The sequence below is a fragment of the Pteronotus mesoamericanus genome, unplaced genomic scaffold, assembly GCF_021234165.1.
Source record: "Pteronotus mesoamericanus isolate MK-2021 breed Mesoamerican mustached bat unplaced genomic scaffold, CSHL_Meso_final contig_20, whole genome shotgun sequence".
NCBI classification, from domain to species: Eukaryota; Metazoa; Chordata; class Mammalia; order Chiroptera; family Mormoopidae; genus Pteronotus; species Pteronotus mesoamericanus.
The window spans coordinates 46,997,550-47,009,871 of NW_026555085.1; the positions used below are offsets into that span (position 1 = coordinate 46,997,550).

At 33.5% G+C, this 12,322-nt stretch overlaps 1 protein-coding gene across 2 annotated transcripts in view; it reads right to left on the minus strand.

Moving 5' to 3' along the window:
- RNGTT (RNA guanylyltransferase and 5'-phosphatase) overlaps positions 1–12,322 on the minus strand; it is a 245,740-nt gene that overhangs the window by 39,970 nt on the left and 193,448 nt on the right. For both annotated transcript variants that reach the window (XM_054569701.1, XM_054569700.1), the window contains exon 14: positions 6,277–6,343. In XM_054569701.1, coding sequence (XP_054425676.1) covers positions 6,277–6,343 — 67 coding nt within the window. The remainder of the gene's footprint in view (positions 1–6,276; positions 6,344–12,322) is intronic.

The following is a 12,322-nucleotide window of genomic DNA, read 5'->3' on the forward strand; positions in this document are numbered from 1 at the left end:
TCATCTTCAAAATATTTTTAAGGTCCTAGCTGGTGTGGCTCAGGGGACTGAGCGCCAGCCCGCGAACCAAAGGGTTGCTGGTTGGATTCCCAGTGAGGGCACATGCCTGGGCTGCAGGCCAGGTCCCCAGCAGGGGGCGCGCGAAATGCAACCACACGTTGATGTTTTTCTCCCTCCTTTTCCTCTCTCTAAAAATAAGTAAAATCTTTAAAAATATATTTTTAAGTAATAAATAACAATCTGAGCTCAATATACCTTAAAGGAAAAATATGCTACTCTATTTTAATAGAAAAAAAGTCTGAGGAATGATTTGATGAGTTTTCCAATATGACTTCAAAAATAAAGAAGAGATCATTATTTCTTTACATCTATTGCATATGCATATGAACACAAACACAAATTATATTTCCTTGGCTGTAAAGAAGATTTTTAAAAATTCAGGCTCAGGAATCTTATTGTATGAGACTGAGACTAATGGCACCCTGCCTCTCAGCAGGGGCAGACCCGGGCTCTGAGGCAGAGAATAACTTAGCTGTATAGTGGTCTCTCTTATCCATGATTTGTTACCCTCAGTCAACCCCACTCTGAAAATATTAATGGAAAATTCCAGAAATAAAAAATTCATAGGTTTTAAATTTTAAGTAGTTCTGAGTAGCATGATGAAATCTTGCAACTTCCCACGCTGTCCCCACCCAGGACATAATCATGCCTTTGTCCAGTGTATCCAACTCTGTATATACTACCTGTCCATTAGTCACTTTGTAGGCATCTCAGTTATTAAATAGTCAATCATTGCTCGTATTGAAGTAACCCTTACTCACGTAGGCATTTTATAATCTCATATCATCTGAAGAAGAAGGGTACGTACAGTACAATAAGCTATTTTGAGAAGGACCACATTCACATAACTTTTGTTACCGTATAGCATTATAATTGTTCTATTTTGTTATTAGTTATTGTTAATCCCTTACTGTATCTAATTTATAAATCAATTTTGTCATATGTATGTACAGGAAAAAACATAGTATATTACAGGGTTTGGTACTATCTGTGATTTCAGACATCCACTAGGGGTCTTGGAACATATCCTGCATGGGTAAGGGAAAACCACTACACTGATTAAATAATAACTGCCTCAGAATAATGGTTATATTCCTTACTTTTTACATATGGTTGCTGCATGGAATTCATAGTGAAAATACAGAAGACATCTCTCAGCTGTTCTGCAATGTCAAAGTGGAAACTGTCTGACTCAGCCTCACAGTCACAGACATTTATTTGGCTGTCAGAACTGGAAGAGGCAACTAATACCAAGCCCTGCAGAGGGGACAGCCCTGTGGCCTGGAGACTTTCCGTAACAACCCTTGAGTAGATTAAAAGTGCTGTTGACAAGTTTCAATCACTCTTGGTTTCATGGAATTTGGCTGCCAAGTGAAGCCTCCAGACGAGAAACCTATGAGAACAGCATTAATATTTACTAGACTACAAAATGCTCTAGAAAACAACACAGAAAAATGGGTCTAAAATATAAACTACTGCTTAAATCTGAATGTCTTCCAAAATAGACTATGAATAATAGGAGATACAGATACATACAAGTAAGATACAGGTATTATTCAAAGATATGCAGAAACAACTCCCCCTCCAAAATAAGGGACTTCTGAAATACTTATGACAGCTTGAAAACAAAGAAATAGTAATTAAGCATAAATTTTATTTTAATCAGAACTTCCCTTTTTAATTTCAAAGACTGCAAATAAAAGTATAATGAATCATATATCTTAATAAAAGCCTAAATCACAAACAACACAGTACCTTTAGAATCAGTATCTCAATAAAACTGAGAGAAGTTAAGTCTTGAATGAGGGTGAAATCTGCTTCATTTATACCACAAAACAATAGCTATGGATGTGTGGCAATTCTTTTCTTACTCTATATTACAATTCATTATAAAATGACTAGTGTTCCATTTAGTTTATTCCATTTTAGGACAAACCAAGAGAATAATCATGCAGGTTCAAAATCAAGTTTTTCAGATGACAAATTTGCCCTAAAAATTTAAAATGTATGTTTTCAATACCTTTATTGTTAATAGTAAAACTTGGGAAAACACATTTTATTTACTTTTTAGGGTTCTTAATTTGGGGTCCTTAAATGTACTTCAGTGGCTATGTACCCTCTGAAATTATAAGTAAAAGTGCAGTGCATGTGTGTGTAAATTCATAGGATTCTCAGAGATCAGTGATGTGAGAACAGGGTCACTGCCTTGGGTGAAAGGTATATATAACAGGACGGAGTTTATTTTTAAAAAGAAACATCCTGATAACTTACAGCAAATTTATGAACTCATTTAACATTTTCCCAAATATCTATTATTCTTTTTGTTTTTCTTTCTCTCTTTTTGATCTTTATAAAATGGGGTTCTTTTTTAAAATTACAATTGTAACATGTCTTTTTAACAAATAGAGCTTCTAACACTGAGCCACTCATACCTAGTCCTGTGTGTTAATGCATGAGAGTTCCTTTTCCTAAATATTCCAGTGAACAATTTCTTACCTTAATTTATTCAACAATTTCAATAATCACTATTCCTTATGAGAAGAAAACCAGTTTCCATTTATTAAAGGTTATATCTGATGTCTATGCCACAAAACACAGCATCGTTACATTTAGTTTAATGGGGGGGAAGTGAATATAACAAATACTGGTATTTCATGTCTAAAAGAAGTCAAGTACAAAGCAAGGGAAGAAATGAACCTTAAATTTCTAGACTAATCGAAAGCATTTTAACTATGATTTTTATCCATACAGTATTTTCATAAGAACCACAGGGATTATGAAAAAAACTTCAATAACTAATAAGGATAAGAAATCCTTCCACAGTGTATAAGAGACACCTTTCCCACAGCAACATTAAAGGGACAGATGCCCTAAAATAATGGACATGTTCTACTGAGTCTATTATCCCAGGTATAAAGGGTTGACAAAGGATTGACCTCTGTCACTGGGCTTGTTAGAAAAGGCCTGGATAAAGAAAACGCTATGTTAATGAATCAGGTGAGGGATGGAGAAATAACCCTCATACACACACTGAGACTGTTTTTGGAAAAACATGTAAAACACACACACACACAAATATATTTTACACTTCCCTAACTATATCAGATATACCCTTCACTTTTTAGTTATTTCAGTTTTAATACAGAAAAACAGGATTTTCTAAATCAATGGACAGGAAAAAACCAAACCAAACCTGGGCTTTCAAAAATGTTCCTGCTGAAACTTATTAGAATTCTTGGCTATACACTGAATTTGGTGAACAGGATAGTGAGGGAGGTTTATGAAGAGACTCTTGCCAACTTCATTCATGTTCCAGGTATATTAAAAATAGAAGAAAAATATTTTATCTAAATGCTTGTCATTAAGGAGTCAGAAAAGTTCAAGAGAGTCTACGACTTAAAATCCTGAAGATGGACTTTTCAGAGTGTTTTGATTTAAGCTGCATTAATGAAGGTATTAAAACAAATGCTGATGCTATGGTAACTAAGATTTTTCATTTTAAAATGTCAATAATGTGACAAAATCTCCTCAGTATTAAGTATCCTGCATGTTCTATTCAGGCTCAGTCTATTCTGAAAAAATTCTTGGTTTTCAAACCATAAAAATATATGCAGTAGAAAGGAATTTAACTCATATCTCTCAAATGAATAGGAGAAAAGTAGTTCATGGAGCCAAGAAACAAATGTAAAAAAAAATCAGAAAACTAAACAAACAACAAAAAAAACAACAAATTTTATAGACCAGTCAAAACATTAACAAAAAATTATAACAACAAAGAAAAGGGGTGATCACAAAACCTCTCTTTTCATTATCTTGAATATTCATAATATTATTCCATTTCTTGTAAGAAAGCCTAGACAGACTCAACAATTAATCCTCAACTAATATTACTATAAAACCAAATTTTGATGAAAGATTAAATGCTTTCTAAGATCAGTAACAAGGCAAGGATGTCTGTCCTCACCATTTCCATTCAACTCTGTACCATAGGTTTTAGCTAGTGTGATAAAGCAAGAAAAAGCAATAAAAGGCATGCAGATCAGACAAAAAGAAGGAAAACTGTCCTTATTAGAGGGCATAATCATGTGTGTAGAAAATCCTATGAACTCTATAAAAAAAAAAGTCTACTAGAACTAATAGAGTATATAGTAAAACTGTAGGATGTAAGCATAAAATTTCATTATCTTTACATACTTGCAATGCAAAAATTGTAATACTTTTGTAAAAGGATCACAAATATAAAGTATTGACAGGTAAATTTATCTTTAAATGTCCAAGACCAATATCCTGAAACAACAAATATTGCTGAGAGACATTAAAGATCTAAGTAAATGGAAAAATATGTAATCTTCATGAACTGAAAGATTCAATATTGTTAAGATGTCATTTCTCCTCAAATTGATTTAGATTCAGCACGATCCAAATCAAAATTCCAGCAAGGATTTTTATTGAAATTGATGAGATGGTTCTAAAATTCACATGGAAATTCAAGGAACCTAGATTAGCCAGAACAACTTTGAAAAAAGAACAAAGTTGGAGGATTTATACTACCTGACTCTGCAGGACTTATCATAAAGCTACATTAATCAAGACAGTGTGGTACTGGTGGAAGAGCAGACACAGAGGTCAGTGGAACAGACTCACACCTAAGTTTATTAGTAACTGATTTTCAAAAAAGATGCAAACATAATTCAATGGTGGAAAAGTATTCTTTTAACCAATGGTTTTGGAACAACTAGATGTCCATGTGCCCCCAAAAGAGATGAAGGGAAGAAATGACATTCCTCCATACCTTACAACTTGAATTATGTACAAAAATTAACTCATATACACCTAAAATTATAAAGATTCTAGAAGAATATATAGGAGAAAAATCTTTGTGACTTAGGGTTAGGCAAATATTTCTTAGATCAATGCCAAAAGAGCGAGCCATAAAGAAAAGCTAGTAACCTTTATTTCATCAATATTAAGAAATTCTGCTCTTTGAGAACCCTGTTAAGAGAATGAGAAGATAAGCCATAGCTCGGAGTAAATGCACACAAATCACATACTGGATAAAGAATTTAAAGCCACAGGATATAAAGAATGCTCCAAACTCAACAGTAAGAAAACAAAAAACTCAGTTTAAAATGGCAAGATTTGAACACATTTCACTAGAGATGTATAGATGGCAAATAAGCACACAAGAAGAATCTAAACATTATTAGTCATTCCAGAAATTCAAATTAAAACTACAATGAAATACCACTATACACCTACAAGAATAGCTAAACTTAAAAAGACTTTCCATACCAAATATTGATGAGGATGTGGAGAAACCAACACTCTCACATCTTGAGGGTGGGAAAATAGATCGGCAGTTTCTTAAACATACAACTGCCATTAACCCAGCCATTCCATCTTAGATATTTACTCAAAAGAAATTAAACTATATATCTATACAGAACTTATATGCAAATGTTCACAGCAGTTTTATTTTAAATAGCCAAAAAGCAGAAACAACTCAACTGTCTATCAACAGGTATAAGGCTAAAGAAATTGTGCTCTAACCATTTAATGAAATACTACTCAGCAAGAAAAAATGAGAATGAATTGTTAAGCGGAACACCATTGATGAATCCCAAAATAAGTATGCTGAGTAAAAGAAGCCAAGAGGGGTGGGGCATGAATACTGTATGGTTTTCACTCATATAAAATTCTAGACAATGCACATTACTCTATAATGACATAAATCACATCAGTGGTCACCCGAGGACTGAAAGGGGAAAGAGGAAAGGCAAGGGAAGAGGTACAATTTCAAAGGGACACAGGGAAACTTTTGGGGTGATGTTTTCAGAAGCATAAGCATGTCAACATTTATCAAATTATACGCTTTATATATCTACAGTTTTTGTGTGTTCATTACATCTCAATAAAGCTATCAAAATTTTTAAGGGCAAAAAGGCTAATCTGAAAGATTAATCAGTGACTAAATTTTAACCTTTTTAACTAATCAGGTCTTTTAATCAAAATCAACTCTATCATGGGCAAAAATATTAAAATAATTCTTTACGAAACTGAGTTACTTCTTCAGCAGAGATATGCAAAAGCAAATAAAATTAGTAGTTCACAATTACAATATCTTTGATATGTTGATGGTTATTTGCAAGTTTTGGGTGGGTCCTGGACAAATGAATCACATCTATGAAAAGCATACTGGAATATGAACAATCATACCTTGATTTGTGCAAAGGGCCTTTCATAACCGCCAACATACAGAAGGCCAACATTCTGAGGAAGTAACCTACAAAGAAAGAAAAAGCATTATTCAAAAAATACTCTTCCTTAGGTTTAAGGTTACATAATCATCAAGGTTATATAACAGATGAAAAAATAAAACATATAGTGAAAAAATGACTATCTACGCAATTCTTTGTCTTTTGCACTATGGGATAATATCTAGCAAAGAAATAATTCTTGGGCCTCAGAAAATAGTGGGTAAATGTGGAACAGTCTAACTTACTACAAATTCTAGCTAAATTACTACGTAGTGTCTCTGAGGGAGAATTAAACAAAGTAATGCATATATTTAAAAATCTGTAATGACTCAACTCAAGGAACACTCATTGCATGCATGCCTCTACTTTGCACTAAAGGAGATAATACAAACCTAAATAATTAGGTCCCAACATCTAACAGGAAAACCAGACGTAAGTAATTAACCCTAACCAAATGTAGCCTCTGGTAAGTGCTATTTACACAGGTATTCACCACTGCAAAGTAGTGAAGTAAGTACTTGCTATGGAGGGAGCTGAAAAAGTTTTCACGGTGGGATTTGGGCTTAGCTTTATAGGGGGGGTAAGGCGGAGGGAGAAACTTAAGGAAAGTCATTATGGGTGGAGTAAGGGATAATTTGGTTGGAGATTAAAACCCCAAGGAAGTTTGGAATAGACCAGGAAGAATGTTAAATGCCTATGTTTATTTTATAAGCAACATGGAATCACATTTTTATAAGATATACTTAATTCTCATAAAAACAATAAATGCATATGAAAATAAAAATCAAACCATACAGAGGGTGGAAAGAAATAATGGCTCCCTTCCCTGCATAATCCCTCCCTTCCTACTTGCACTCAAAGAGGTCCATCATTCCTGACTGCATGAAAACATCGTGAATGAAGAAATACCATCATTAGAACTCCGCTTTAGAATGTGTAGGGGCGCAAGGTAGGAAAAGAGCATAATTAAGTATCTGGTGCTTATTTCACCTATTATCATAAATATTTTCCTAAAGGACACAACACCAGTCTTAACATTGTTGTACATGAATAAAAAAACACAACTGCCTGTACCCCCACCCAAACCAACTAGGCCAAAATACATCTCCTCAGAATCTAGATAGTGAAAGTTAATAGCCTTTTATGGCAGGTAAAAAAAATTATCTCTAGGATGAATGTAAATTCTATTACATGAATCTGAGAATGAAATACTGAGTCATATCTACTGTAAGGAAAAAAACTGGAAACCCAAACAATCAAATGGAAAATTCTCAGTGTACCATATTGGTTTAATCATAGAAAATATGAACACAAGTATCTTTTTAAAGTTAGTTAGTGACTTCAAAACCCTACTTCAACAATTCCAAGATATGCATGTATTTATATTTTAACTTGTCTGAAATTAGAATGCCCCTGATACTCTATGGTGCCTTATAATCACTGGCATCAAGTGACGGTTGTGAGGTGGTCCTGTGATTGATTACCTTTCACTCAGTTTACTAAGACTAAGCACACTCGCAAAGTGCTCTAGATTTTACAAAATAAGGGACATATTCAGTCTCCTGGGAACATCCTATGTTCCTGGACATTCTTTCAAGGGCTACAAAGCATTCAAGGCCACTAAAAGAACATTAATAGCTGATGAACACAATCCTGAATTAAACCAACTTAGCAAAAAACTACTTAAGTTTGGAATATAGTGATACTTGTAGTAATAGATTTTAGCATGTTGTTGAAAGTTATAAACATGACAGAAGGCATCTGTTCACTGTACACAAGTAGAAACCATAGAAAATGTCCCCAAATCTCAACTGTGAAATGGAGAATCCCTTAGCCATAAACTGATAAATCAAAGACTCCAATCAACTGAACTTTAAGTCTCTCATAAATCATTGTTAGTATCACAAATTTAACATTAGTTAAGTGTAACAGTGATAATCTATTTCCTATATAACAAATGTTCACAAAAACCCTGATAAACCCCTTTTAGAAGTGACAATAGTCACTGTACATACAAATATGTGTTATAAAAAGAAGTGAATAAAATCTGGCTGAAATTTAAAAATCAATATGTCTCTAATTACTATGAATATAAATTTCAAGAACCTTGCGAAAATACTATTTAGTATGCCCCCCTTCCTCTAACTTGCCTATCTAATAATTACTTTCTCCTAAACAAGAAATTTCTTAAATATATCACTTACATAGCATATATATATATATATAAATTTCACTTTTTAAGTAGTTTTTTTCTCATTCATGTACCTATTATTCCTCACCATAGATTATATTACCACCACCATTCAAGTGGTTTTTAATATGTATCTTAATTTAAAGGCCTGCTATGCATAAAATAATGAATGCTTTGAGAACACAAATTCACACTTCTAAGACAGGACATTTCTTAAAATGTTTTTACCTTTCAAAAAGTTATTTTGTCAAACTGTATACAGAATTATTGTCAAATAATAGGCACCATTTTATTATTACAAGATACTTGTGTATAATACAGCGATCACATATTAAATCCCCAGAGTAGGGCATTAATTCAGCACTGATACATGTATTTATATGTATATGTTAAAATGGAAACCCTGGTCATTGTTTTGCCCCAAGTTACATGAACATTAACATAACCTTTATACTAATGCTAACGAATCCCAAATGTTTGCTTGTAACTAAAGTCTTTTATAATGTGGCTACCAAAGAAGCTGTTTTTGGCAAGTAGCAATAAAAAGGCCCTGTTAGGGGCAGGGGTTTGGGCGGGGGGAAGAGGGGGGCGCGCGGAATCTATTTGAGCTTTTGAAAAAGTAAATACAGGCAAGACAAATGTTCATTTTGCTTCAATTTTCCCAATACAAATATTAACAGGTATCTATACTGTAAAGAAAGCTGCAAAATTATTTCCAGAAAAGCTACTTATATAAAGGAAAATAAAACTTGTCAAGTAATCTAATAAACATTACTTTAAAAGATCCCATTCACCATAAACTGATGATGTATGAAATACTGCTTTAAAAGAAAACTGTCTATAATTATTTCAAACTGAAAGTTTAAAAAAGGAAAAGGGGATTTTTTAAAAATAAGAATAAGTGAAATAACTTAAAATTAACTGTTTATCTACAAGTCATAATTACAATACCCACTAACCTATGTATTTTTAAACTGCAACAAAAGACCTTGAAAAAACTTACAGTATCTCAAATACTGACTTAGAAAAAAATCACACTTCTTAGCCAAACAGCAAGTTCTCCAAAGAGTAGACTACATCTAATATATCTACCTAGGGGAAGGAGAAAAAAAAAAAAGACAAAACAAATGCACTTACTTTGTGATCAATAGTGCCCTTTTGAATTTGGGAAAATGCTTATTATTGAGAAGGCTGCATTCTTTGAGACTTCTAGTAGAAAGTAAATAAAGCAACATGTGTGCTTAGGCTCTGGTAAAAGGTGGGTGAGCCGATGAGTGAATTTATCATTATCCTTAGAATCCTTTCATAGCTTATTTTATTCTGCTTTGCTTTCTAAACCCTAGAAAGCATAACAAATGCTCTAAACTTTTGTAAAAACAAACAAAAACAAAAAACTACCATCATCAATAACATGTTTAAATAATCTCTGTATCAAATGAAATAAACTACCTGAAAATGATGTTTGGTTAAATGAAATATATATTGAATGAAACAAATAAAAGGAATAAATAAGATGTCAAGGTAAATAACAGAAATCTGGATCAGCCCTGACCAGTGTTATCAGTTGACTGGGCATCATCCCACAAAGCAAAGGTCGCTGGTTCAATTCCCTGTCAGGGCACATGACTGGGTTGTGGGTTTGGCCCCAGGTAGGAGTGTGTATTAGAGGGAACAGATCGATGTTTCTCACATAGATGTTTCTTGCCTTCTCTTGCCCCCTCTCTAAAAATAAATAAATAAAATCTTTTAAAAAAAGAAAGCTGAATCATTTTGCAAAGGTATATAAGAAATGTTGAGCTACCAATATTCAGAAAATACCCTATTTTACATCATACACAAAAATCAACTCAAAATGGATTAAAAACTTGAATGTAAGAACTGAAATCATAAAATTCAGTTCGTTGGGGCGTTGTCCTGTAACGGAAAGGTTGCAGATTCAATCCCCAGTCAGAGCACATATCTAGTTTGTGGGTACCTAGATTGTGGGCTTGATCCCCAGCCAGGGAGCATATGAAAGGCAATCAATCCCCCCTCCCCCTCAGCAATGAAAAATGTCCTCATGTCCTCAGGTGAGGATAAAAAAGCAAACAAAAAAACCTCCTAGAAGAATCCTGGAAGAAGTGTAAGGAGTAAGCTTCTTGACACTGGCTTTAGCAGAGATTTCTTTAGATCAGACACCAAAAACAAAAACAATAAAACAGTGGGATTACAACAAACTAAAAATGTGCACAGCAAACAATCAACAAAACGAAAAGGGGACTACAGAATGGGAGAAGATATTTTGCAAATCATATATCTGATAAGAGGTTAATATCCAAAATATGTAAAGAACTTACATAGTAACATGATAGATAGATAGATAGATAGATAGATAGATAGATAGATAGATAGATAGATAGATTAAAAACTGGGCAGAGGAACTAAAAAAACATACAAATGGCCAATAGGTACATGAAAAGGTGCTCAACATCACTAATCATCAGGGGAATGCAAATCAGAACCACAATGAGATATCACCACCTCACATCTGTTAAAAAATAAAGGTAAGTTAGTGTTGGTGAGAATGTGGAAAAATAGGGAGCCCTTTGCATCATTGGTGGGGATGTAAATTAGTGCACTCACTGTGCAAAACAGTATGTGGGATCCTGAAAAAATTGAAAACAGAACTACCATATGATCCAGTAATTCTACTTCAGGGTATAAATCCAAAGGAAATGAAATGACTACCTGGAATAGACACTTGAGCCCCCATGTTCATTGCAGCACTATTTGTAACAGCCATAAAAAAAGAAGAAAATCATGTAATTTGCAACAACATGGATGAAACTTGAGGGCATTGTGCTAAATAAAATAAGTCAGAGAAAGACAACTACTGTATGTTCTTCTTTGTATGTGGTGCTGAAAAAAACAAACTCATAAAAAGAGACCAGTCTGGTGGTTGTCAAAGGTTGGGCAGGAGGGAAATTCGGTGAAAGCAGCCAAAGTTATATACTTCCAGTTATGAGATAAATGAAATGTACAGCATGGTGACTACAGCTAACAATACTGTATTGTGTGGCTAAAAGTTCTCATCACAAGAAAAAAAATGTAACTATATCAAGTGATGAGTGTCAACTAAACTTACTGTGGTAATCAATTCACAACTCATTATGTTATATACACCTTAAGCTAATACAATATTATATGTCAATTACATCTCAATAAACTAAGGGGAAAAAATACTAACTTAATAAAAAAACCATTATTCACATACTGAAAGAAGTCACCAAGTAGAAGAAATTTACAACATGCATCACCTCCTAAATTGAACACACACATAACCTAGGACCTGGCAATCCCAATTTTAGGTATATATCCATCAACAGGCATGTGTGTGCATGGTCTTAAACATACACACAAGAAATATGTTTGGCTATTAGGGCTGATCACCCCAGAACTGCCATCTATCCAAAAAACATATTATATTATGTTTTATATATACACAGGGTGGGACAAAAGTAGATTTACAGTTGTTTCCATGGAAAATAATACAATAATAACTAATAATGTAAGAATAAACTCTGTATGGAAAATAATACAATAATTAATAAATAACAAAATAAGGATAAGTTCTGCTCACAACTGTAAACCTACTTTTGCCCCACCCTGTATAGAGAGAAAGCAATGAAAAGGAATGAATTCCATATATCATAGATGAATTTTAAATTCACAACAATCAGCAAAAAAAGCCAAACTTAAAAAAAAAATAGGTTTGCATTAAGGTAAGGTTCTGAAAACAGGCAAAACCAAATCCTGCTGTTTAGAGATGGAAATC